The sequence below is a fragment of the Setaria italica genome, chromosome I, assembly GCF_000263155.2.
Source record: "Setaria italica strain Yugu1 chromosome I, Setaria_italica_v2.0, whole genome shotgun sequence".
Taxonomy (NCBI): domain Eukaryota; kingdom Viridiplantae; phylum Streptophyta; class Magnoliopsida; order Poales; family Poaceae; genus Setaria; species Setaria italica.
In genome coordinates, this window is record NC_028450.1 from 34217877 (window position 1) to 34244417 (window position 26541).

General features: G+C 47.0%; 4 protein-coding genes across 6 annotated transcripts; 3 read left to right on the forward strand and 1 right to left on the reverse strand.

Annotated features, from left to right (window-relative positions):
• The first annotated feature begins 7789 nt into the window (after positions 1-7789).
• LOC101780722 (cellulose synthase-like protein H1) lies at positions 7790-12570 on the forward strand. Of its 3 annotated transcripts, none has more exons than XM_022823606.1 (10): positions 7790-7952; positions 8059-9252; positions 9329-9653; positions 9756-9878; positions 10010-10129; positions 10244-10456; positions 10695-10824; positions 10956-11140; positions 11241-11591; positions 11778-12570. In XM_022823606.1, exons 2-10 carry the CDS (start codon positions 8987-8989, stop codon positions 12327-12329), a joined length of 2265 nt encoding a protein of 754 aa, XP_022679341.1. In that variant the 5' UTR covers positions 7790-7952; positions 8059-8986; the 3' UTR covers positions 12330-12570. The 3 variants fall into 3 exon arrangements, with proteins under 3 accessions (XP_022679341.1, XP_022679339.1, XP_004953420.1); XM_004953363.3 differs by having other exon boundaries at positions 7792-7952; positions 9108-9252; XM_022823604.1 differs by having other exon boundaries at positions 7790-9252.
• Positions 12571-13275: 705 nt separating this feature from the next.
• On the reverse strand, positions 13276-13976 carry LOC101763311 (mitochondrial import inner membrane translocase subunit TIM23-3). Its single transcript, XM_004955090.2, has one exon. The coding sequence runs from the start codon at positions 13974-13976 to the stop codon at positions 13374-13376; it is 603 nt and encodes a 200-aa protein (XP_004955147.1). The 3' UTR covers positions 13276-13373.
• A 5602-nt stretch (positions 13977-19578) lies between these two features.
• Positions 19579-23810, forward strand: LOC101781789 (probable N6-adenosine-methyltransferase MT-A70-like). The gene is made up of 7 exons (XM_004953364.3): positions 19579-20746; positions 21140-21238; positions 21804-21887; positions 21982-22331; positions 22682-22898; positions 23146-23225; positions 23315-23810. The coding sequence occupies exons 1-7, from the start codon at positions 19649-19651 to the stop codon at positions 23505-23507; spliced, it is 2121 nt and encodes a 706-aa protein (XP_004953421.1). The 5' UTR covers positions 19579-19648; the 3' UTR covers positions 23508-23810.
• A 208-nt stretch (positions 23811-24018) lies between these two features.
• Positions 24019-26097, forward strand: LOC101782188 (DNA-directed RNA polymerase III subunit RPC10). The gene is made up of 3 exons (XM_004953365.2): positions 24019-24208; positions 24330-24417; positions 25689-26097. Exons 1-3 carry the CDS (start codon positions 24095-24097, stop codon positions 25817-25819), a joined length of 333 nt encoding a protein of 110 aa, XP_004953422.1. The 5' UTR covers positions 24019-24094; the 3' UTR covers positions 25820-26097.
• The last annotated feature ends 444 nt before the right edge of the window (positions 26098-26541 follow it).

The following is a 26541-nucleotide window of genomic DNA, read 5'->3' on the forward strand; positions in this document are numbered from 1 at the left end:
TCCCCACCCCCCCCCCCGCGCGCCCGCGCACGCCCGGCGCCAGGAGCCGCCCCGCCCCGCCCAGCGCCCGGAGCCGCCCGCCGGTGCCCCCCGGCCGGGCCCCTGCGCCCGCCCTGCCCGGAGGCCGGCCGCCCCCAGCCCGGGCGCCCGTGGCCGCCCCCGCTGGTGGCCCATGGCCCGGCGCCCGCGCCCTCCACGGCCGGAGGTCGCCCGACCCCGCCCGGCGCCGCCCCCACCCCTTGCCGCCGGTGTGCACCAATGAGGTTAAACTCTAAGAAGAGTTATAGTTAACTAGATAGATAAAAGAAGGTAGAATTTAGATAGGTAGGTAGAATTGCTAGATAAAATAGTTATATAGATATATTAGAATAGTTAGGTAGAATTTAGATAGGTAGGTAGAACTGTTTGATAAAATAGTTAGATGGATAAATTGACAGATAGATAGAATTGTTAGATATGAAAACTAATATAATTTGGTAGGTTTTTTGTATGAATTGCAATGATAGAAGGAATAGAGAATACTCATGTACAATTTTATTTACGTAGTTAGATGTATAGTTACGTAGTAAACTAGTTATTACGATATTTAGTTAAGTAGTTGTATAGTTAAGTACATCGGTACATATTAGGTAACATAGTTAGTTAGTTGTATTTAGTAGTTAGTAGTCAATTGATACTATCTCATTTCATACTAGAGACCTTGTGCTTAGAATGCTTCATTTATTATGGACTAAATGAATTGTGTGTCGTTATATTGATGTATTAGATGGAGAACGTTGTGAGCATATATCATGGAGGCACCGTGGAAAGGGATGACTATGGATGTGTTAAGTTTGTTGCCATGCAGTGTGAGGTTGTGATATTTGATGAGAAACCCTCGTTTAGTGAGTTGCTTGCAAGGGCTCGGGAGGAGCTACATTGTCATGGAGATGATGAAATTACAGTTGAGGGCATACTTCACCTAGGTTCCCCTCTCAACATTCAAAGGAAGATTGTCCCAATTCGGTGTGCAGGCCAGTGGGAAAAATATGTGAGAACGGTTATGAATGGTCATTCCCCAAGTGTTGAAGTGGTTGTTCGTCGGGTGGGAGTTGATCCAAGTCCTCGTCGGTTTTCCCGACCAATGGGTCAACGGGCACACTTCGATCCTCCCGTCCCAGAACCTATTATGGACGTGGAGGTTGCACCTACGATTCCCGATGCTGAATCTGCCCCCAATGAAGTAGTTGGACATGTTTGTCGGATTGTTGATGATGTGGCGGACTCTCCTAATGAGTTCCTTTTCACTCAGAATGATCCGAGTAAGTGTCTTATCAGTTTCTATTGTTGGGAGCTAACCCCATTCGTTCCATCAATTTGTTCTTTACTCATATTTGTACTTAATGTCGCAGGAGATATTCCAGAAAATGTGGATGTGCCTCTAATTGCTGCGCAAGTGCAATGTGAAGATGGATTGTGTGGCTCCAATAGTGTTAAAATTATGAATGATGAATATGCATATGAGATGGGAGTGGATCTTGATTCTGATGATGATCGCCCTGCTGGAGAGATGACAGAGAGTGATATTGAGATGTTCAGGCGTATCTTCCTTGGACGTCGTGGTCCGATAGTTCACGAGTTTAGCGATCTTACTCTTTCCGAGCAGACGTTTGCAAAAGGACGTGATGATGAGCTCTTAGAAGCTAGTCCTAGTATGGTTATTGAGGAGGGAAGGGTATTTAAGGACCTTCCCGCATTGAAGAGGTGGTTACAGGCGTTTGTGGTGATACGGAAGAGACCTTACAAAGTGTTGCATTTATATGCGGAGCGCTGTTACACGGTTGTGTGTGACAAGGAACGATGCCCATGGAGGGTTTGTGCAAGGAAGCAAAATATCACCGGAAAGTGGAAGATCACAAAAGTTGTCGGTCCACACAATTGTGCTGACCATGAGTTTACAGTGAGGCATCCGCAGTTAACATCTACCCTAATTGCCAAGCGGTTGATGGGAATATTGAAGGAACAACCCAACATGAAAGTTAGAACAATTATCAGAACCGTTGAGGAGATTTATGGAGGTTATGTGATAACTTATGGTAAAGCTTGGAGGGCTAAGCAGCGAGCGTGGAAGATGATATATGAGGATTGGGAGTCTAGGTACGAGCAGTTGCCAGTGCTTTTTAATGCAATAAAAGCGGTGAATGCAGGCATGCATTATGAGTACATACCAAAACCAAATGCTTGGAAGGATGGGAGGTAGATATTCAGGCGTGCGTTCTGGTGCTTCTTTCAGTGTGTGGAAGCCTTTAGGCACTATCGTCCTGTTTTCTCTATTGATGGTACGTTTTTGATTGGCAAATACAGGGGCACACTTCTTATAGCCATATCTTGTGACGCGAACAACATGTTGGTTCCTTTGGCATTTGCATTGGTTGAGAGAGAGAACAATGACAATTGGGGATGGTTCTTAAGACTAGTCCGGATACATGTGGTTGGGCCTGGTAGGGAGGTTCGCGTCATATCCGATAGGCCTCAGGGCATACTTCATGCTGTGGAAGAGCAGATAGAGGGGTATCCACCTTTGCATCATCGTTGGTGTACTCGGCACCTTGCGGAGAACCTTCTTCGGAAGGATGGTGTGAAGGATAATTTTGATCTGTTTCAAGTTGCTGCTCGTCAGCTTGAGGACTATTACTTTCAGCGCAAATTGGAGCAGGTCAGGACCGCAACAAATGCAGAAGGTAGACAATGGCTCACTAGTTTGATGAGAGATCTGGATAAGTGGACTAGATCTCACGACGCCGGTGGATGGAGGTACGAGTTTCAGTGCAGTAACATGGTCGAGTCATTCAATAAGTTGCTATTGGGGATACGTGGTATGCCTCTGAACGCAATTGTTGAATTCACCTTCTACAGGCTTGTTGCGTGGTTCAATGAAAGACACGCCAAAGCAGAAGCGTTGCAGAGTGATGGGGAGAGATGGGCTGAAAAACCAAAGAGACACCTCAGGATTGCAAATGAAAGGGCTGCCACACATGAGGTGCAATGTTTTGATCTCAGCACAGGGACTTATCAGGTCAAGCATAGGGGCGGGACAACATCCGACGACGAGATTCGAGAGTCGAGGATACATGTGGTAGTCATTCGAGGTTTCAAGTGCACTTGTGGTAGGCCAAGGCAGTACCACTTCGTATGTTCTCCTTTGGTGGCAGCAGCTAGGCATCGCAATTTCGATATCGAGAGCATGATACCTCATGAGTTCAGTGTAGACACGCTTGTGCGCACATGGAGCCCCCGCTTCGCGCCTTTCCGGGATCCTAGAGAGTGGCCTCCATATGATGGGCCAAAATACGTTGCGGATCCAGCTTACCGTTGGAACAAGCGTGGAACAAGGAAGAGGACGAGGCATAACATGACTATAGATCAGGTATCCGGAAGAACGAATCGTGGTAGAGCAACACCATTTCTTACTGACCCAAAACAGAACGAGTGCGGCAAGTGCGGTAGATTGGGCCATAATTCACGCACTTGCCTTTGGCAGATTAGTGAGGTGCGACTAGTAGCTCTTTTCATTACTTCATATGTGTCTTATTCATTCAAATAGTCATGTTTCATTGTAATAGTACCTTTTGCTTGTACATCTTTAACTTTATGTTTTATTGTTTACTAATTTTATTTGTTTTTGACTTTTTGTAGGATGGCGCACTTCCACCTACTAGACCAGGTGTACGACCAGACCCACCAAGGTCGTCTCATAGCAGGAGGGCAGGTAAGAATCTACAGTTGATGATCTAATTTTTGCAAGCGTCAACGTCTTGTTTCTCAGAAACGTCTGACCCTGTTTGTTTGCATGCAGGTCCTTCTGCTCCTTCGTTCTAGAGCCCATGATGGGTTTTTGGCACTGCAGTACGACGACCGCTACACTCCGTTGCTACAGATGGCGGGCCTAGATATCATCTCCTTTCAGGTTTGTCGTGGGCTGCCCAAGTTCAACTCAGCGGCTATAACTGCATTGGTTGACAGGTACTATCTTGCTTCTATTGCCTCCGTTCATGTTCAATTTATTATATACTTACATGTTGACAAGTAATATTTCTGCAAAATGTAGTTGGCGGCCCAAAACTCACAGCTTTCACCTACCGTTCGGAGAGATGACAGTGACCCTACAGGGCTGTCAGAAGATGTTGGGTCTGTCCATTCGCGGCAATCCAGTAACTGGGCCATGCGTCTCAGAGGGTTGGAGAGCACGAGTGGCAGCCTTCCTTGGGCGAGAGGTTGAGGATCAAGGGACTCGCACATCCGGAGTGCTAATCTCCTGACTGCGGGAACACTTCGGACACTGCCCCCAGGACATGGGTGCGGAGACAGTTGGGCACTACTACAGGGCGTGGATCCTGCACCTGTTTGCCTGCGTTCTTTTCCCAAACGCTACAGGTGACACTACGTCTTGGATGTGGATCCACTACCTCACTGACTGGCAGCAGATGGGTCAATACAGTTGGGGGTCAGCTGTGCTGTGTTTCCTGTACCGGTAGCTGTGCGAGGCGTGCCATCGGACCTCGGGCTCCGCATCAGTTGGTGGGTGCGTGTACCTATTGCAGTTATGGATGTGGACCCGTCTTCCAGTTGGTCGTCCCGAGATTATGGATCATCGACCGTGGTTCCCAGGTGAGCCACCGAGACGACAGCCGACATGGGCATATCTTTGGGATCTGGTTAAGGTTGGCCATACGAGGTTGAAGCGCGCGTACCTAGATTACATCAACGAGCTGGACGCGCTCACGGCTCATAGTGTAAGTCAAATTTTTTGTCACATGCTTTATACTCCTTTAGTATAACAACTAACATCTTGTTTTGACATGTTGCAGGTAAATTGGCAGCCTTACGAAGGAGAGGACGCACTTCCTTTTGCCGTTAGCGTCATGTGTGCGGCCGACGACGATCTTTACAGGATGAAGTGGCCTCTCATATGTTTCTATGCTGTCGAGTACCACCTGCCTGATCGAGTAGCACGTCACTTTGGGATCAGGCAGATTTGGCCAACACCTACTTTGGGATCATGCAGATTTGGCCAACACCTACGACCTCGACTAGTGTGGAGTTACACAAGTAAGTGTTTTCCTATTTGAATTATTTCCATTACCATTAACTAAATTTTACCTAGCAGTAACATCTAACGTACGTGCAGCGTGGATCGTAAGAACAAACGGAAGGTCTCTGAGTGGCACACGTTCCACCAGGCCTATATTGAGGAATGGGAGCAGTTCCACGATAACGTGGACGAGAACAACGAGCCGCACACAAACAGTGAGTACAGGCAATACCAGACTTGGTACCAAGGTGCGACGCGTCACAGGCTGAGGGTACAATGGACGCAAGATGACTACGCCGACATCCACTCATCCGACGATGAAGATATGGTGTACGACCAAAATACTCGTGCTGGAAGGCAGGTGGAGACAGGACCAATCCTGGATAGGATGGTAAGACAATTGTTTTACTTTTCTATGTTCTATGTTAAGTTACTTAGTGATTTAGTTAGTTAGATAAGGACTTAGTGACTTACTGACTTAATCATTTAGTCATTTAGTGACTTAGTGTGTAAGAAAGTTAATGACTTAATCATTTATTGCTTTAGTGACTACAGACTCCTGAAAATTTGTTGCAGGGCCGTACGCTCCAAAGCTCGATTAGAGATATTGAGCATTTCCGTCCTAGAGTTACGGACCCCAAGACGCGAAGTTTTCTAGACGTAAGACTCAAATTGTTCTTTCAAATACTTTATTAATGTGTTACATTCTTTCGTTTAACTAGTTTTTTCACAACAGCATCTGTCTAGTCGGCTTCGCCGTGCGGCTGCTCATTGTGGCTGCAGGACTACCACGACGCGAGACGTGCACATTTCATCCCCACGTGAAGGAGGCATTGGTATGTCTAGGCAAGGTCCCTCAGGGTCAAAAACAATTGCATCCGAGGATGAGGACGACGACGGCGACGACGATGACCAGAGGCCCGAGGAGTTTGGCCCGTCTCAGCTCCATGAGACTCCCTTGACTCAGCCTACACATGTTGTAGGCACTATACTATGTCACCCACATTCTCCTTACACTCCAGGCACCGATGCCCTTGGTCACAAGGGTAAGGGTAAGACTAGGAGGCACTAAGGGTACTTATTGCGAACTATGTGGTATATGGACTTTGTGCTATATGGACTATTTGTGTATATGGACTTTCATTCTAAACTATTGTGGATTTTATTATGAATGTGTCATATGCTTGTATATTTGTATTTATCTTCACTATTCATCTCGTAATTTTGTATGGACTGCATCAAAAAGTAGGGAAAATTCTACCAAAATTTCACTAACAAGTATCCTTTTTATTTTCTACAAAAATTTTACTAGAGTACAACTTCGAAGTGCATTACATCGCAAAATAAACATAGGTCCTCTACCACTTGCATGTCCATACTTAAAGTGCATCATTATATGACAACATAATAAAAGTCTCGCAGCAGAAAATATTGTTTATAAATAAACCATAGAACTAGAAACTAATTATGACTACTGAGTGCAACGAGGCCACTTTCCCTTCCTCAAGGTATCGGGATTCTCCTCAATCGCTGCTTTCGCTCGGCATGCACGCTCAAGCTTCTTCTCCCTCTCCTCTCTGTTCGCAGCAACACGCCTCCTTTCCTCCTCTTCCTTGTGCTCCTTTTCCGCAGCCTTCTCTATGAGCCTCTTCTCCATCATCTTCTTCCTCTCTGCATCCCAGCGCAACATATACTCCAAAAACTCCTTGTCTTCAGGATTGATTTCAGTGTCGATCCACTGCTCAAAATCACATAGCGGTGGAGGGGTCTACAACAAATGCAATTGTTATAAAACAAAAAAAATATGGTCAATAATTATAAGACAACAACAATTTCTTACCAACATGTTAATGCGGCGCTGACGAAGTGTAGGTTCAAACGCAAAGTTGGAACACATCCAATACCTCTACCTATACGTGGCATGTTCATCGGACTTGGCTACCTTGCAAGGATCGCCGCAAAAGCACATAGGCACTGGAACACCACTAGGCAGAGGCAATTGATCGAAGGTATTTCCGATCAGCTTGGCGCCATAACTACAATTTAGTTTATTTCGTTGTAAGAACTAAACGCACTTAACAATAAACCTACAATTAAGATTTTTCATTTCATCCACAACAATGAGCACATAACATAAATACGTGCGCTGGGGTTACCTTAGTTTCTTAGCTTTTCCACGCCTCGGCATCCTACATTTGCATGAAACCCTAAGTTAAAAAATGCAACTAATATATAGCGAATCGATGTGAAAAAAAGCTACGAGGGAGAGAGGATACCTTGCTCTTCAAGATCCACGGATCAAATGAAAGTTTCCTAAGCTAAAATGTTGATTCGTAGTATAGGGCGAGTAAAAATCCGAGGGAGAGAAGAAGGATGAGGAGGAAGTTTCGACCAGGAAGGAGGGGCGTTGCCTTGTGTAGGAGGCTTGGCGCTAGCCTGATTGGAGCCTTGGCGTCACGTCAGATGCCCGGTCAGCGACGACGGTGGGTACCTTGGCGCCATGGAGGCTGGCGTAAAGATGTTGTAGCTTGACGCTAGCCATCCTAAGGGTCCATTTTTAAAATTGATTCCGCCGGGATCTATTTGTGAAAATTTTTCGTGAAAAGACCTAAAATAAAAAAAAGTCGGTCTCCTCGCGACCTTGCCGCCGCCGCTTCCTTCCTTCCTGTTGACGATTCCCAGCACCTCTCCTTGATTGGCTTGGACCTAAACGCCCGCGCCATGGTCGCCATCCGCCACCGCGGATCACGCCTACCCGACCGCCCGCCTTATCCGCCCCGCCTCTATCATTTGCGCCTTGTGAGGTTGTGCGTACTTCTGCCGCCGCAGCCGATCTGCATCGGCACCGGCGACTGCGCGACAGCGGTATGATCCCTGGCAGGTACGACCACGCCTTCTAGGTGCACCTTCAGATTGCCCATTGTGTCCTTGCAGTCAGAAGTAACAACACATTGTTTTTCTTTTGTGCCACTACACAACGCAAGCAGTTCAGCAGCCATTCATCGTGATGTCGTGAACATTGCTGCTCAAACGAATAATTTTCCTGTCGAACATTTAGATTGGGGTTAGAGAGGAGAGCAAAGAATTGATCACTTTGAAGCACAAATTAAGTCCCTACGTGCTCTTTTCCTCTTCTCTTTCCTTTGATTTGTTTCGTTTGCTTCATCGCTTGATTTTCTTAGCTTGGCCACGTCTCCTTAAGTAATACAGCTCACAAGTTTGCACTTGCATGTGTTCGGTCTTGACTCTTGACGAAGGCAGCTGCTGTTGAAAGTAAGCAAGTATGAAAGAGAATCCTTTTGAAACGAAGAAACGGAATCCCAGCTCAGATTTTAAAGAAGAAGCAACTGAGGCAGACAAAGAAAACAAAACACCAAACACCAGCAGCAAGAGATAAAAACCATGACGCAAATTAGACAACTAAACAACTACTGATAGGTCTAAACAATGAGCGCCCGATGAGCCTGCATAGAACACCCTCCTCTTTAATTTGATTGACAGTCGCATTCAGATCCTTAGAAATTAACCAGTTCCTGAAAGCCCTTCAATTATTTTTTGTTGTGTTGTATCAATGTTTTTCCTTCTTACTGTTTTTGTCATTGCTGTAGACTATTGAGATTGTTAATGAGTGTCAGCAGATATGTATTATACAACATAGGAGCCCATGAAACAAGTAAGAGGGAAATATGCGTCAATTCAGCTACATGATGTTACAGCGGAACAAAAAAGGGGTCAAAGAGTCACTGTAACATAATGCACTGAACATCGAGTGTGTGTGTGGTCTCCTTTAATAAATTGAAATGGGCCATCTTTTGATGCCCTGTTAGTATAGAAAATCCTATCTGCGTCATAATTATAATCACCATTGGTGGGTGCTTGCTTGTGGAGCTGTGGACTGTGGTCGTGGTAGTGGCCATGGCGAGCCTCAAACTGCAAGAGAGGGTCCCGATCCGCCGCACGGCGTGGAAGCTAGCTGACCTCACCGTCTTCTCCCTGCTCCTCGCCCTCCTCACCAACCGTGCTACCTCGCTGTTAGGTGGCGCCGGCGCAGCGCAGCGCTTCTGGCTTGCGGTCGCGGCGCTTGCCTGCGAGGCGTGGTTCACGCTCCTGTGGCTCCTCAACATGAACTGCAAGTGGAATCCCGTCCGGTTCGAGACGTACACCGGCCGTCTCTCCGAAAGGTAGCAGGCTAGCAGCGCAACATGCCGCCGTTCATGTGTCTGGACATAGTTCTCACGTGCTGACTTCTTTTCTTAGGGGCGACGAGCTCCCGGCGGTGGACGTGTTCGTGACCACGGCGGATCCGGAGCTGGAGCCCCCGGTTGTGACAGTGAACACCGTGCTCTCTCTTCTAGCTCTGGACTACCCGGCCGGCAAGCTGGCGTGCTACGTCTCCGATGACGGTTGCTCGCCGTTGACCTGCTACGCGCTGCGCGAGGCCGCGGCATTCGCGAGGCAATGGGTGCCGTTCTGCAGGAGGCACGGCGTAGGTGTCAGGGCTCCCTTCGCCTACTTCTCCTCTGGCCCACCAGAGGACCGCATGGCCGATAAAGAGTTCTTCCGTGAATGGACTTTCATGAAGGTGAGCTGCCAAGTTTTTTGCTGGTCGTTATACATGTCAGTGGCACTCGTGCGGTGTCTGATCTTTTGATTTCTTATGTCCGTTTTTTTGGCGTTGTTGCAGAATGAATATGAGAAGTTGGTAGGTCGGATCGAGAACGCAGAGGAGAACTCCCTTTTGCAGAGTGACAACGAGCTAGCCGACTTCGTCGGTGCTGATCGCAGGAATCACCCAACCATAATTAAGGTTGAGACTTGAGACGAAGCAGTATAATTTTGAGTAACTAGATGTAACAATTGGCTGTCAAAATATTCTGCGAAACATCTCTCTTTGTGTGCAAATCTTTACTGACTTGGTGCTCTTTTTTGCTAACTCAGATCCTGTGGGACAACAGCAAGAGCAAGACAGGAGAAGGGTTCCCTAGTCTCATATACGTCTCAAGAGAAAAGAGCCCCAAATTTCACCACCACTTCAAGGCTGGGGCCATGAATGTCCTGGTCAGTGTTTCTTATGCTCCTCTGAAGTGACATAGAAAATTCAGAGAAGGGTCTGTTGCATTAAGATTAGCAGAGTATAGCTGATTAGTGATTGCTAATCCTATTGTTGTGCAGACAAGGGTTTCCGCCGTGCTGACCAATGCGCCAATCATGCTGAACGTGGATTGTGACATGTTTGCAAACAACCCACAGGTCATCCTCCATGCAATGTGCCTCCTGTTGGGATTTGATGATGAGGTCCACAGTGGATTTGTTCAGGCACCACAGATATTCTACAACGCCCTACAGGATGATCCTTTTGGAAATCAGACGGAAGTTATGTACAAGGTGGAGATGTACATATCATGTTTTTTTTAAGGAACATGTACATATCATGTTATTAATACTAAGGGTTTGTTTAGAAATAGGGGATTGGGATCCAAATTATAATGATTTAGTTGAAATTTCAGTCATCTTCCATATTGTTCAACAAAATACATACCCCCAATTCAAAGAGGCCCAATTATTCTTTCTGCGCCTTAGTTATTACTGACTACTGACAGTTATTTCTGGCTGATGGGTTTAGAAACTAGGATATGGATTCGCTGGCCTTCAAGGAATTTATTATAATGGGACGGGTTGTTTTCACCGAAGGAAAGTCATTTACAGCATGCCGCCAGACTGCAGCACACATGTCAAACCAAGACGGACAAAAGGTACGGTGAATCATGGGCACAAAGCCACAAACTAATATGCAATTGGCAGAACTCAGAACTGCCTGTTCCTGTACCGCCGGTGCATTTCAGTTCAGCTCATATCATTATACCAACTGGTGGTATTTTGTCAGGATCACCTTCTTGGGAGGAGCTGCGAGTGAAGCTTGGCAGTCAGAAAGAATTGATTGAATCAGCTAGGAGCATCATATCCGGAGACATGCTCGCAGTGCCAATTGTAGGCTTATCCAGTCGCATCAAAGTGGCAAATGAAGTGTCTGCCTGCAGCTATGAGGCCAGCACTGGTTGGGGTCAGGAGGTATTTAGCACTCTCTTTACAAAGTCCTGCTACAGACCTACAGTGTATAGTAGTACAACTCTTTGCAGATTTTGCTACATTGCTTGACAGTATTTTGCAGATTGGCTGGGTTTATGGATCAACGACTGAGGACATTCTGACCGGGCAGAGGATCCATGCTGCTGGCTGGAAATCAGCACTCATGAACACCAATCCGCCAGCATTCCTTGGCAGCGCACCGACAGGCGGACCAGCCAGCCTAACCCAGTATAAGAGATGGGCAACAGGTCTCTTTGAGATACTCGTGAGCCGGAACAACCCAATCCTTCTCTCCATTTGTAAGCGCCTGCATTTCCGGCAATGCCTTGCCTACCTGGTCATAGATGTGTGGCCGCTGAGGGCGCCTTTTGAGCTGTGCTATTCGCTGCTGGGACCTTACTGCCTTCTTACAAACCACTCCTTTTTGCCAAAGGTAAACATATCTTGTTTCTAGTACATTTTCCTTTTCCTTTTCCTTTTCACTGCAGATTCATACCTAAAAAATTGTCCTTTGAAGTTTGTATAACTTGAGAAGGCTAGAACTGTATCACTACATTAAACGTAAATAAATACTGGGGTTTTTTTCACTGTCATGTTTGAACTCTATGCTCTTGTGCAGTCATCAGAACCAGGTTTCAGCATCACATTAGCCCTATTCTTGACCTACAACATATACAACTTCATGGAGTACATGGATTGCCAGCTCTCAGCTCGTGCCTGGTGGAACAACCAAAGGATGCAGCGGATCATCTCATCCTCTGCCTGGCTTCTCGCATTCCTCACCGTGCTACTCAAGACCTTAGGCCTCTCGGAGACAGTGTTCGAGGTCACTCGCAAAGACAAGAGCTCGTCCAATGGCGACGGCAGCACTGATGACGCTGACCCGGGGAGGTTCACCTTTGATTCGTCACCGGTATTCATCCCTGCGACAGCACTTGCAATCTTGAACATTGTCGCAGTAGCTGTTGGAGCGTGGCGGGTGGTTGCCGGTGCAGTTGAAGACAAGCCTGGTGGCCCGGGTGTTGGAGAATTCGTGTGCTGCGGCTGGCTGCTGTTATGTTTCTGGCCATTTGTGACAGGACTTGTGGGTAAGAGAAGTTATGGCATCCCCTGGAGTGTCAAGCTGAAGGCTGGTTTGCTTGTGGCTGCTTTCGTGCACTTCTGTAGATGAACTTAACTTTCGCAGCGTCGACACATTTACTGATAAGATTAGCTTCATCTGTGCAGAAGTATGGTAGGAACGTGTAATAGACTAGGCAATGGTAACAAATCAAATTGAGCAACATGTCTGCAACATGCCTCACTTCAACAATTTTCAGTCGTTTCGTGAGGCATAATTTCAGCGAAAACTTCTATTTTTTAGAAAGGGTTATTGTATTCATGGCATCTCTTAAGTTTTCGATTATTTTGTATGATCAGCCTGTATCACATCTTCAGCAAGTCATAAGAGCAATTGGACATGCTAATGAAGCTGTCAATGCAACGCCTGAAGATCAGGTGACAGAAATCACACCTCTTCCCCTTCAAACTTTGAAACACAAGGAAGAGAGTACATAGCAAAAAGCACAGTGTAGGTATAGCAACCAGAACAGATTCAGATTGAGACTTCCAACTAATAAGCCATCCAGCTTTTATCTCATAATGCGATTGTGCAGTGTCCAAGGAAAAAGGTGCTTTCCTGCGTAATTTGAGACACAGTATTGTCTATTTCCCACATAAGATCGAAAGAAAAAGCAGTTAGCGGAAAATTATATCTCCCTTCAGAACTTGCATAAGGGCACTGGAATATTGTACCAAGAAATCATTCTTCACAATGCAATTTTTTTTATCTAGAGTCTAGACAAAAATCTAACCAATCATTCTCCCTTCTAGTACCAGATCCTCTATGCATCATGTAAAGGAGCTCGAGTGACGGGTAGCAGCGGTGCAAGCGCAAAGGATCCGACGGTAAGCATGAAGAAACTACTTGGATCTTCTCAATGCAGATTCGCTGGTTTCTTGGCCCATCGGTATGCGTGAGGACTTGGTTTCCTCTCCAGGAAATGGTTTCTCTCTCGCCATAATAAATCTACTGCCACATTAGCAAATTGCTTAGTTGGCATGACAATTAAGAGGGATAGAAACTATCATCAATGTCCTATTGGGACTGCCCTAAGCACTCTATACTGAATTTGGCTTAATAAGATGGTACAGCACCATAAAGACTACACATATTTCAGATGCCAAGATTTGGCGCATATTCCTCAAGCAGCGGCTTCCCTGCGACAATGGCGGCCCCGGCCATGATCCCTCCGACGATGCCGCCGACTACGGCGGCCCGCGGCCCGCCGGGCATGCGGTAGAGCGCGCCGGTGCTGACTCCGGCGGCCGCGGTGTTGATCCAGTCGTCCGCGCCGGACCTGTAGTGGCTGACGACAGACCTCGTGCCGGAGAAGAGCATCGCGATCACGCCGAGGCGGTTGCCGCCGGCGCGGCCGACGGAGCTGCAGTTGTTGAGGGCGCGGCTGACGCGCAGCTTGAAGGACTCGCCGGGCTCCGCCTCGACGGCCGCGCGGCGGAGCCCCGCGGCGGCGCCCGCCACGGCGCCCGTGAGGTAGCCGACGCCGGTGCACAGGGTGAGGTCCTCGCTCCAGGTGCGGCCGTTCCGGAGCGCCTGCTCCTCGAAGAGGATCTCGGGCGAGGTCGAGAAGTCGTAGAGCGCGCGGTAATACGCCGGGTTGGTGAACACGGCGTGGTGGGGGTGGTGGTGTACCGGGGGGCCTGCGGCCTGCCAAGCGTCGTCGCGGTGGTGGTCGTCGGCGGGGACGGCGCGCGACATGATGACGACCGACGAGGCGCTGACGAGCGGATCGAAGAGACGATGGCAAGATCACCGGCGAGACGCGGGCGTGTTTCAGTCTCGGGTCGATGGATGATATGTTGAGTCGTGGTGTCGTGGGGTTCAGGGTTTATGGGTGGAAAGAGACCAAGTTGGAAACTTGGAATTGGAAGCGTGGACGCCCGTGCGTCGATCGACGTATTGGCGAAGAAAAGGATAGAGCAGCGGCTGAGCCGATACGAATACGAGTCGGACGGAAGTCTTTTTTTTTGTTTGTTTTTTAGGAAAGTAGAGGTGAGAAGGGGCTCCTCTCCTATACATCGGGACTCCTCTCCCATACATCGCAATGTTGTACGGCCACTGTTATATACTTAGTAACCGAGCCTTATGAGTTATGAGTTTTATGGGGATGAAATTTCTCTCTAATCTGATGAAACTTCCCCTCCTCTCTCCTCATCATCATCCTGCCAAGTCAGTAATTGTTGAGGTGGTGCAGAATTTAATGCTCATGAAACTCTCATGAAATCTCCCATTAAAACTGACCTAACACGCACACGACATTGTCCCTGCACCTGACACGCTACCCGTCATTACTTTGTCCTAGTCTCAGGCACTCTTTCCGCTTCACCTCTGCCTCCGATGGCATTCTCGCCGTGTCGGCCGGATCCGCCTCCGCCGTCCCCACCATGCTAGCACGACTTCACTGTACCATCACTGTGACGACCCTGTTCTGATCCTATCCATCAGATATTCTCCACCGCCCAGCCGACGGTGTCATCACGGTCTTGCCTCACTGCCCCCACACCTTCACCATTATCGGCCAGCCATCCACCTCGGTGCTCCTCTAGGTCCACCAGAGGTGGAAGCCCCTAACAATCCCTGTCGGTCCTACAAACTTTAAAAAGGATTCCCGGTGCGATGGAGAAGCGAACCCTGGACAATGGATGGTAGCATGAACAACTCATGCTGGAGGAGCGAGCGGCGGCGCGTGCTGGATGACGGCTGGGTGAGGAAACGAGTCAGGTGGAGGAGGAAGTGATGTTGGATCCAACAAAGGAGAGTTCGTGCATGAATCTCGAACTGTAGAAATTTCACAACATTCCCCCTCTTCAGAAGATGCATAGGATTCCTGTTCATAACCTTCCCTTTTTGGAAGATGCATAGGATTCCCAAGTGGAAAGGGACGAAGGCGTAATGAAATAAGCTTATCTGGTCCGCTCGCCCATTGGGCTTCTTTCTTCTTATAACGTAGTCGGTTGTTTCATCACTCTCTACTTGGTTATTAAGGATCAGTCCAACACAGACATACTACGCGTACATTAGCCTCAACAAAATGTTATTGTCCATGTAGAAACAGATGGATCAAAACTGCATCTTCCAACGCGCAAGCATATGCACCGATTTTCTCCTTTCTTTTTTGCGATGATTTTCTTTCTCGAATCACACAGTACAAACGCAGACGCTCACATACACGTACACACTTGCGCCTACGAATACACTGTAACACCTTATCCTCCAAAGTCGCACCGCCCAGCCCTTCCAAGGGATGGGCACGCGAACACATAGCACTCTTCTTACACTTTCATTCTCGCTTCGTGTAAAAGGGTTAATCGAAGGTGCTATGGCCAGTCGACAAACACTTATAAGTTGGCTCCACCCTTGCTCAACTAGCAAGGTGGTACTAAACATGCGCACCTACGCTCATGGGCCACACTAGGCCAACCAAATTGGGTCGGGTGTCACATACACCCCCCTCGAAGAACCGATGTCTTCGTTGGTCCAACTCAGCCACACTTCAACATCCTCGTCGATCCAACTCACCCACATTTGGACAAATGTCCGGAAACGTTCCCTCTTAGCGCATGATTATACGCCCAGTGTCGGCGCCATATGCCATACCGTGTGTCCCATCCAGAGCCCACACACGCCATGCGCCATATGCCCGCACACTGACACATACGCACAACCGCAAGGGTCAGCTCTGATACCATTTGTAACACCCCGTCCTCCAAATCCGCACCCCCAGCCCTTCCGAGAGGGGTACGCGTACACATAGCACCCTGCTTACACTTTTATCCTCGCTTCGTGTAAAAGGGTTAACCCGAACGTGCTATGGCTGGTTGACAAAGATTTATAAGTTGGCTCCACCCTTGCTCAACTAGCAAGGTGGTACTAAGCATGCACACTTGCGCTCATGGGTCACACTGGGCCAACCAAATTGGGTCGGGTGTCACATACACGCATGCAACCTTACCCTATAAGCACCGCCAAAAGATTGAGCCGGCAAATCCTCGAGATTGACGAAGTCACCACTGGCGTCTCGCTGTCGAGGGGCACATCACCTACCACTAAAAGAATAACACTGGTTAAATTTTAGAATAAATTCAGGAAAACGCAAGCACCAGTGTAGAGTCAAAGACTCGAACCCTGATGGTCAGGTTCCAGTGTTCCATCACAAAGTTGACAAGGAACCTTACCAGCTGAGTTACGTACAGTTCGCTTCTTTCTCGCCAGATTGGACCACCGAAGACTCCATTTTTCTTGCATGATCGAGCTGCATCTTGGGGAAAACCCCATGTCACGTTCTCTCTCCTCCAAGTGGCATCTGAACCTACGTGGCTCTGCAGGGCTACAAGCCACACTGGTGCATCGAGCCTGGCCTAGTGGAGGCGCTGTCAACTGTCAACGGCTCAACGCCGTACTATCTCAATATCTACTGCTAGCTCTTTTGCAATCATCAATAAGTAAGTGTGTCAATCCTGTCGTCTCTCATAATTAACAGCTTCTTACTATTTTTGTTACTGAGTACAGGAGATCTGTTCACGTGGAGTTCACGCTAATAGGGAAATGACCTTTCATCCAGCACCTTTTTACCGATTGGGTTTTGACCTGATACTAATGTAAGCATTAGAACCGGGTCTAAAGGATAGATCCCCGTGAGCCCCTTTAGTACCGGTTGCGGGCTCCAACCAATACTAAATGGGGTTTCCAACCGGTACAGAAGGCCATTTCCCTGTACATTCCTTGGATCCGGCAGTTCTTAAAAATATGACGAATTAGCTTGTGCTAAACGTCACATATTTAAGAGTCAGTGGCAGTGCTCATGTTACGTGATCATATAAGTTAATCTATTTACATTCTATCAATATTTAGAGTGAATTAAATCTAAATGTGTGCTAATTATTCCAATACTAGTGCAAATTAATTAAAAGGAGAGTTTGCTGCTTCTCTAGAGTCTCTAGACTGATGGTACGGTATACAACTGAACGCGTTCATGCTTGCGTGGCAAGTAGGCATGTGAGGACTATGGAACATGGATACATCATACATTCGATTTATTTGAGTGGAGGTTCGTGAAGGAGATGCGAACCTTGCAATCGCTGTTCTCCTTTAGCATGCCATGTGGGTTGATTGCTGACGATGAACTGGCCACTTTGGCAACACAGACCTCTAAATCAATAACAATTCGCACGGTACCGAAACCTATATAGTTTCTATACCAAAAGGTTCCGTGGCCCTGCTTATTGTATGCACCAAGCTGTACTGAAACCTATACAGTTTCTCCCTAGATTCTTGCTGAACTCACGTGGCACGTTCTCCGTCCAGCAATGAAGAGCTATATCAGACTTTGAGTCATCAGAACTTTGAGCTTATTTGAAACGCAACATACAGATCCTGGAAGGACAAAGATTCTTGCAACAAGAACAACGCTCCAAACGAACCCCTAGCTAGTTTATGAAGTTTGCCTTGTGGGGGCAGCCTGGCATTAGGACTAGATATAGACTATTTAAGCATCTCGAATTCTATAATATACTGCGGAGAGATAAAAAAAAATTCAAACATGCAGCTAAAGTAATAAGTCGCGGAGATCAGTGGGATCCCAGCGGTGCGATGAGCATCGCTTCTCTTGATCCTTGGGCATATCCAGGAGCTAGCTGCAATAGCTTATGAGGACCCTTCCGGGGTTTTTTTTTGGGTCCATGGAACTTGTCCCCTATTAAAGCACCATATGTTTGGTTCCTAGGTTGCTTGCCATGCATTTGCCATCAGAGAGAGGCATAGGCCGGTAAACATGGGAAGCCAGCCACAAGAGAGCTGCACAGCGAGCTAGTAGTAGGTACCCAGTATGCAATGCATGACTCATCTCATTTCGTCCGGGGGAATCAGCGAGAAGAGATCGAGTGAATAAGACGACATGGCGTGGTGTTGTTTCGGCTCATGCCCTCCAATTCCTGGGGCGGTGAATCGCCAAGGCACACGGGAGAGATGAGCCGAACCAATATCACTCATGTATTCTTCATTCTTAAACCGTAATGAACTCGATCCATGGGCGCCCCGCAGCTGGTAAGTGGTGGCCTCTTACTAACGGTACAGTTTGCTGAATGGTTGATTTGATTTTGAACAAACTGAACCCGGCTTTTAATTAGCTTCTTCCTTCAAAATGGTTGCTGTTGATCTGCTAGCTGCATCTCCAAATTAGGGAGCTAATTAGTAGTTGACTGGTTTTTCATCTCTCATCCAGTTTATCATTATGTTCCATACTCTAGCCAGCCCTACCAGCGATCTTTCCATATATCATCGACAACGATAAGGGCAGTTTCTCTTTTTGTGTGTCTATGGGGAGATCTCTTCTTGTATGTGTGATTAGGATTTACATCTGCAAGCACGATAGTAATTTACTGCCGAAATACCTCATACCGTGCATTTCTTTTATGTGAAACAACGTGATAAGATAAGGTTTTTTGAAATAGTTTATCAGAATTAATCAGTTAAGCACAGTGCACTATATGTTCTCTTGCTTTTACCCCTTTTTTTTTTTAAAAAAAATAAAAGGTGTGATCTGACTGCTCGTCCAGTCGTCCCTTCTTTGCGTGAGAGCAGATGTTGTACGGTATTTTCAATGAAATGGCTAGAAGCAACATTGAGCCTTTGGTATTTACTGACTCGAACAAAGATTATGCATCACTCTACTATCTAGTTTTGTGTAATAATTCAAGAAACATCACACCAGGCTTTCATCTCCCAGGATTTAGTACTCGAAGCTTCGAACAGCTTCCTGCTATCGAGCTGTGTATATGCGGTCCGGCCGGCTTTTCTGATCCATTGTTGAAGTGCTACGTTGGGATGCCCTTCCGGCAGTCACCTAGGGTCGACCGTAATAATCTGTCAACCACGAGCAAGGCCTGACATTGCAATGCAAGCTCAGCTAATTAACAACACGCCAACATATGATTTATGAGTACATCATTGATCATCATCTTCTCGACCGTCATCCAATTCGTCCATTCTAAAGAGTGAGATCAGCCGACAACAACGCGCTGCGATCTGCAGGGTTGGCATGATCTACTAGTCTCGACTGTTAGCAGAATGGACTTCCTGGTTCCTACCTCTTCTCTGGGCGAGCTGCAGGGGAAGGAGGAGCAGGACTTTTGAGGCGGCAAAACAGAACTCGCGGGCGTGGGCTGCCACACGGCCACGCGCGTCCGAACGAAGGAATTTTTGGGTCGGGCCTCATGCCGCGGTCACCAGAATTTGGTGGATCTGGACTGCCAAACCGGGCCGAAGTAAGCCCATCTCGGCGCGAACTTGTCCCCTCCCTCACTCGGCACGCCGTGGTGCCGCAACACTAGCTCGATCCAAAACCCTCGCCGTCGACCTCGTCGCCACCGACCATGGAGGCGCAGACCGACGCCGCCCCCGGCGGCGGCGACGACCTCGCGGCCATGCGCGAGCAGTGCCGGACCCTGGAGGAGTCCATCACCGCCCGCCGGGAGGCGCAGCTGGACCTCATCGGCTCCCTGCAGCACCTCGTCCCGGACCTGGTGCCCTCCCTCGACCAATCCCTCCGCCTCGTCGCCGCCTTCAACGGCCGCCCCTTCGTCCCCACGCTCTACCCCAACGCCAGCGGCCACGCGCAGAGCGCCAGCCTCAAGCCCCACCACCGCCGCGCCCTCCCCGACCCGGCCCGCTCCACCCGCCGCAAGACCTCGCCGGGCTCCTCCCCGGCCTCCGCCGCCGCGGGGGGCGCGGGCGTCGGTGGCGGCATCGACGCCGTGCGCACCATGGTTGCCGTGTGCCTCCTTGAGCTCGTCCCCTTCGCCGAGATCGACGCCGCAGCGCTCGCGCGCCGCCTGCAGGCGGAGACGTCGTCGGCCAGCGAGGCCGAGCGGGCGGCTCTTGCCGACCTTGCTGCGGAGCTTGGGGGATCCGCGCACGCTGCGGTTGCCCTTGCGCTCCGCCGCATCGCGGAAGACAGCGGCGCATTGCAGATCGAGGAGGCCATCATTGGGGGCAAGCAGATGATGATGGTCTGGGCCATTGACCGGAGCAAACTCCTCAAAGAGCTGCCTGAATCCGCCTCTGTTCCCCAAGCCCAACCTCCGCCAACTCCACAGGCGGCCCCGTCCGAGACTGATGCTAACAGCGCCATCATACCGAGGCCTCCGCCACTGCAGCAGCCGGATATGTGGGGTCATCCAATGCCACCGATGTTTCCACGCCCCAGGGGCATGGGGATGCCTAGGATGCCACCAGGGTTGATGCCGCTGCAGCGGCCGTTCATGCCGCCAGGGGCAGTTATGCCAATGGGTGGTGGTCCGGGGCCAGGCCCCAATCAGCTGAAGCAGAGGACAGAGGAGGATGACCTTAAAGATCTTGAGCTGCTGCTGAACAAGAAGACATATAGAGAGAAACAGAATACGAAGACTGGAGAGGAGCTGCTGGATCTCATCCACCGGCCTACAGCAAAGGAGACGGCTGTCGCTGCAAAGGTTTGTTATATCTTCACCCTTTGATCAATGTTCTCCGGAGTTGAATAGTTACATCAATCTTCTGATCTGCTTAGAAATTTTTTGTGTTGAGACTGCCATAGGATATTATGATGCTTAACTGAGTTGTTAGAGTGGCCATTGGGCATTGGTAAACTAAATGATCATCAGAAACCTATCTTGTTTTTGAACTGGGTAAATGTGACAGTCAAGAGCCATTATTTATGGTATTCAGCTTCCATAATCATCAGCTGCATGTTGTTAACGCTGCCAAGATTATAGCCTCTGAGCCCGGGCTGCCCAGCATAGTACTGTACCCTAATATTCTGGTTATCAGTATACCTTTCACTTTTTGATTGCCATCTCTTTTGCTTACCTCTGGTTCCATTCTGCCAGTTTAAAACAAAGGGTGGTTCCCAGCTAAAGGAATATTGTACCAATTTAACTAAGGAAGATTGCCGACGCCAAACAGGTTCCTTTGTGGCCTGTGATAAGGTCAGTGTTAATGTTCTTGTTTTCCATGTTTTCCTTTTTTCCCTTTTTGAAAAAAGCACGCACCACATTTGAATGCCATCACTTCTGTAGAAATTTCAATTTGTCCATTTACTTTAAGCACTTAGCCAAAATTTTCTGTCATGCTCAAATTTTCTACTTATAATATCATAATATGACAAATAATGCATTCATGCTTTAGTGCTTCCTTCATGTTTCTTAAAATGAGACCAAAGTGGTGAGAAATGTTTTCATTATTTTTCTTTGCAAATGATTTGGAGGCAACTCTGATATTTATGGTCAACCTAAGTTAAGTTAGTTTTCACACAGCATATGTCTATAACTTGAAAAGTAAGACTGTATTGCGAAATGCTTCAGTTTATTAATATCACACTACAGGATTTTCTCAATTTTTAATATTCAGATTCAGATGATTTCCTTGAATTATGTTTTAGGTACAGGATTTTCTCAATTTTTAATATTCAGATTCAGATGATTTCCTGCTCTCTTCTACATGGTTTTAGGTACCAGTGGTAACCACTATGTAATTATGTTTCACTGTGAGCAGGTCCACTTTCGGCGTATTATTGCTCCACATACTGATACAAACCTAGGAGATTGCTCTTTCCTGGACACATGCCGTCACACAAAGGTGACTATAGATACATACACTTTCTTCTTTTGTTCTACTGTCTGTCATGTGCCAGTATGCTGTTTGTATCTTACATATGTCATATGTTCTGTAGACTTGCAAGTATGTCCACTATGAGCTTGATCAAACACCAGATGTACCTCCAATGATGGCTGGTGCCCTTGCGCCTCCTAGGCAAATAAAGCCTCAGAGAGCTGAATATTGTTCAGAAATAGAACTAGGAGAATCTCAATGGATAAACTGTGACATTCGGAACTTCAGAATGGACATCTTAGGACAGTTTGGAGTAATTATGGCAGACCCCCCCTGGGATATTCATATGGAGCTGCCGTATGGCACAATGGCTGACGATGAAATGAGGACGCTTAATGTTCCAGCTTTGCAAACTGATGGTTTGATTTTCTTATGGGTCACTGGTCGTGCAATGGAACTTGGGCGTGAATGGTAAGTTTGCAAACCTTAAGTTTTGTTCAGTGATGTTGGAAGGGCATGAATGATTCTATATCCCTATCATAACAATGCGTCCACCAAAAAAATACAATGACTTTTGAAGAGTTTTGATTCCATCCTTCATAAAATCATATACTCGTAACTTAGTAGATGATATATACCATACTAACAATATTTGTCACTATCTTTAAGAATGTTGCTTTATTCTTGGTATACACTGTAAGACATAAATGCATTTTATTGCTCTTCTGAATGTTGTTTCTTAAGACCAATGCCCTCTGAATGTTGCATTTTGAAATGTACATTCTTTCACATATTCACTTTACCCTTTTCTCGATCCACAGTCTGGAGCTCTGGGGTTACAAGCGCGTTGAAGAAATTATCTGGGTGAAGACCAATCAACTTCAACGTATCATCCGAACTGGCCGCACTGGCCATTGGTTGAATCACAGCAAAGAACATTGTCTTGTTGGAATTAAAGGAAACCCTTTAGTGAACAGGAATATAGATACTGATGTTATTGTTGCTGAAGTCCGTGAGACTAGCAGAAAACCTGATGAGGTAATACACCCATTTCTATTGTTCATACGAAATGTTTAGGAACAAATGGTGCCTAGTTTGCTTGATGTTGCTTGCAAAAGCATTGTTTGATACTTGTTTTCTACCTAGATCCATAACAGGTTTGCCTCTAGTGCAACAAAAATGCATATATCAAAAAGTAGAACTGGAAATCTTGAGATCGTATCGTCTTCTGAAACTTATCATTTCAAGAATAGGACTGATTCTTTAAATCTGTTTTGTTGTGCAGATGTATGCCATGCTAGAACGGATAAGCCCAAGGACAAGGAAGCTGGAACTGTTTGCGAGAATGCATAATACACAAGCTGGGTGCGCTATTCGCTGCCTCTCTTCTTCAGCAAGTTTTTTGGTTGCGAGATGCTTACTGTTTGCTTCCCGCACCTTTTTCTTTTGCACAGATGGCTATCTCTGGGTAACCAGTTAAATGGAGTAAGGCTTGTGGATGAAGGGTTGAGAGCAAGGTACAAGGCTGCTTACCCTGATGTGGATGTCCAGCCGCCATCACCTCCCAGGACAAGCGTGCCAGCCGATGTTGAGCAAAGTAGTTCACAGAAGGCTGCGCCGCCAGATGGTGGTGAGAGGCCTGCCTGATGCTAGCAACCTTACTTCCAAGTGCCTGGCTGTACTTCGTATAGTTTTATCTCTGTTACCGTTACATTTGTTGTAAAATTAGGCAGCTCGGTTGTATTTTGTTACAGAAAAAGAGGCCAGAGGATTGTCATATGTGTCGACAGATATCGGATGAAAGGAGTACGTAGCACTCTAACAGCCCCAGCTTTATCACCACCAATGTAATCAAGGGCTTGTTATCAGCCCCATCTTGTTTTCCAAATTCAAAGTGCATGTGTATGGCAAAAAAAAATTTGAAGGAAAATCTTCTCTTTTCTGAGGGCAGTAATTTGTTTCCGTTGGAAATTTGGTCAATTTGGTGCACGACTGGTGTTCACTGACTGGCTGATTCAGCTATTTATTGGTGGAATCCCGGGCCTTCTCATTCGACTTGCCCACGGCCCATCCTTTTAACACCCATGTGCTCGCCGGCCCACAACGTCCAAACAATCCGGGCCAAGCCCAACAACCCAGGGTTTTTGTGTCGGCCTCTCCGGAAATCCTTGTCTATTCGGCGGGGCACCGGGACGTCTGGAGCGCGGCGGCGGAGAAGGGCGGCGAGCGCGGCGATGGAGTTCTGCCCGTCGTGTGGGCTGCTGCTGCAGATCGATCCAGGCACCGGAAGCCACCGCCTGCGCCTCTTCTGCCCCCTCTGCCCCTACGTCTGCGCCATCCAGAACAAGGTCTCTCGCCCTATTCCTCTTCCCCGCCGCCAATTTTTTCTGTCTCGTCGCTCTCTGTCTTTCTGATGCCTCAAATCGATCTGAGTTTTATGTGGTTCTGTCTCCCTTGGTGGTGCCGCAGATCGTGAGGAAGGCGAAGTTGGTCAAGAAGGAGGTAGAGCCCATCTTCAGCAACGCCGACGCGATGAAGTTGGCCCCCAAGACCGCAAGTGAGCTCTCCGCCCTTATCTTTGTTCTGTGGAGCTATTATGCTCTGTGCGGTCTTGCAAGCTATGCTTCGGTTCTTTATCAGGCGATATCTATGCTATCTGTTGATAGTGTTTTCATTATGAGCCATTGAGCATCGTTGTTGAGTTGTTGTCATCATGATCCTTGACCAAGAAGTTGAGTCTCAAAAGTAAATGGTTAATCAAAATAGCCAATGTTGTACGGGTACAGTAGCAGTACTGAGTTTTGCTTTATCATTGGTTGTCCAATTGGTGGGTTATCCCATTACTTTATTATATAAATCACCAAAATTTTCAGTGTAGTTTGTCTGTTATTTAAATCAATGGTTCAGCAATACAAAGCAAATGAGATTACCTCTTTATTAAAGCACTGATAAAAAGGGGAAATGACAAGGTCGAAGTGGTGTCACAACAAAATAATATAACATGAGAAGCATAGTAAGCTTCTTGCTAGCTTCGATCTGCCCCTTTTATCTTTCAAATTGAAATCAGAGGTTAGCTATTATACCTGCTAAGTACAAACCACACAGACAATAAACCTGGAACCTTACTTTTTTGTGTTCAAAAGCTTCACTCCTGAATTATCAAGGAGCATGATTCAATCAGATGTTATTTTTTACGAAGATATCAATCCTATGTTTTTGTTGGAAAACCATCACACTGACCTCTTGCAGATTTTCATAAATGCATTTTTTTTACTAGCTTAAGAGCATAGCCCCTTATTTGCCATTGTCAAAGTGACAGAAATAGCATCAATTTTGGGGTACTTGTTTATGGAAATATTTAGTGTGGTGGCCTAATAGGGCTTGTACTTATCATCACTCAGTGGATGAAATATAATAATTTAGAGAGCAGATATATAGCATATCTGTGAGGCAATATCCATAATTCTCCAGTAACTGTTGCCAAACAGAGCTAAGTAACTTGCAATTACTTGTAACCCGGAACTGAATAAGAAGCGTACCAAACATAGCACACTAGGTACATTCGCTGAAGTTGATTACCAGCCACGTACACAAGTTGCCACAACCCACAATGGAGCCTTGATTTTAGAATATTTTGTGAAATTAGATTGATAGCATAACTTTGATACTGTTACCATTACCGCATGAATGAAACTTTTTCTTATTGAATATAGTGGGGCAACCTATCTTTATCTGCTATTGACTTGGTACATTGTGACTTGGAACTTAATGTCTGAATACACAATGTGTGAAACCATAGTATGCTAAATGCATTCGCTGAACTTGCAGCTTCATGCCCAAGATGCAACCATGGAGAAGCATACTTCAAGCAGATGCAGATTCGATCAGCTGATGAGCCAATGACAACATTCTATCGGTGTTGCAGAGAAGAATGCCAGCTTGAATGGAGAGATGACTGATCCTAGCATTTTGCACTTCGCTTACACTATGTACCCGTGTTGCTTCAGTTTTGAGTGTTGATATCCCCTGTTGCACATGTAATTCTTCTTGTAATCTCCGTGCACTTTAGTTCAAACTTCTGGGAAATGTTATTATGGTGTGGCTTTATGGCTGCAGAAGACCTCGGATGTTGCTTTTAATACTAGTAGCAGTGAAGTGTTTTGGAATGTATGTGCTTCATGCTGCTACAGCTTTGAAAGGAATAAAGTGTTCCTAATTAATTTACCAAGGATTTTCAGACTCATAACAGTTTTGTCTGATTTGATGAGGGTGTAACTACCCCAGGTTTGGTGCCCTGGATCTGGAGAAACTGGTTTCCAGGTGAATTTTGCTCATTCTCTTGCTGCAGCTGAGGACTCTAAACGAAAAATCTGAACCTCACAGGGAGTGTGCCAACAAACAACGATAAGAAGCGTCCTGTATACATAGTTACATAAACCGGTTAGTGTAGCATGTAGGATTGGGGTGTACGATGGACATACGCCGAATCGAGTTTCAGGCAGGATTCCCCTGAGCCGGACTACCACGGCCCGTAATCACCATGACGGTGGGGGTGAGCAAAGGAAGATGCCAAACCGGCAGCTATGTATAGGCCCATCTGTCACTCGACATGGAATCACTGTTCTCATAGAATTACTTTCCAGTTTCCACAAAGAATCGGCAAGACTTCAGCTTACACACC

What these genes read in the sequence shown, in the direction of transcription:
- LOC101780722 (XM_022823604.1), top strand. Translation starts at nt 8,987, where the DNA reads ATGGCGAGCCTCAAACTGCAAGAGAGGGTCCCGATCCGCCGCACGGCG. An exon ending in CAAACCAAGACGGACAAAAG is followed by an intron (nt 10,825 to 10,955) that starts GTACGGTGAATC and finishes GTATTTTGTCAG; the next exon opens with GATCACCTTCTTGGGAGGAG. An exon ending in GCACTGGTTGGGGTCAGGAG is followed by an intron (nt 11,141 to 11,240) that starts GTATTTAGCACT and finishes AGTATTTTGCAG; the next exon opens with ATTGGCTGGGTTTATGGATC.
- LOC101763311 (XM_004955090.2), bottom strand. Translation starts at nt 13,976, where the DNA reads ATGTCGCGCGCCGTCCCCGCCGACGACCACCACCGCGACGACGCTTGG.
- LOC101781789 (XM_004953364.3), top strand. Translation starts at nt 19,649, where the DNA reads ATGGAGGCGCAGACCGACGCCGCCCCCGGCGGCGGCGACGACCTCGCG. An exon ending in ACACATGCCGTCACACAAAG is followed by an intron (nt 21,888 to 21,981) that starts GTGACTATAGAT and finishes TATGTTCTGTAG; the next exon opens with ACTTGCAAGTATGTCCACTA. An exon ending in ATGCATAATACACAAGCTGG is followed by an intron (nt 23,226 to 23,314) that starts GTGCGCTATTCG and finishes TCTTTTGCACAG; the next exon opens with ATGGCTATCTCTGGGTAACC.
- LOC101782188 (XM_004953365.2), top strand. Translation starts at nt 24,095, where the DNA reads ATGGAGTTCTGCCCGTCGTGTGGGCTGCTGCTGCAGATCGATCCAGGC. An exon ending in TCTGCGCCATCCAGAACAAG is followed by an intron (nt 24,209 to 24,329) that starts GTCTCTCGCCCT and finishes GTGGTGCCGCAG; the next exon opens with ATCGTGAGGAAGGCGAAGTT. An exon ending in GTTGGCCCCCAAGACCGCAA is followed by an intron (nt 24,418 to 25,688) that starts GTGAGCTCTCCG and finishes CTGAACTTGCAG; the next exon opens with CTTCATGCCCAAGATGCAAC.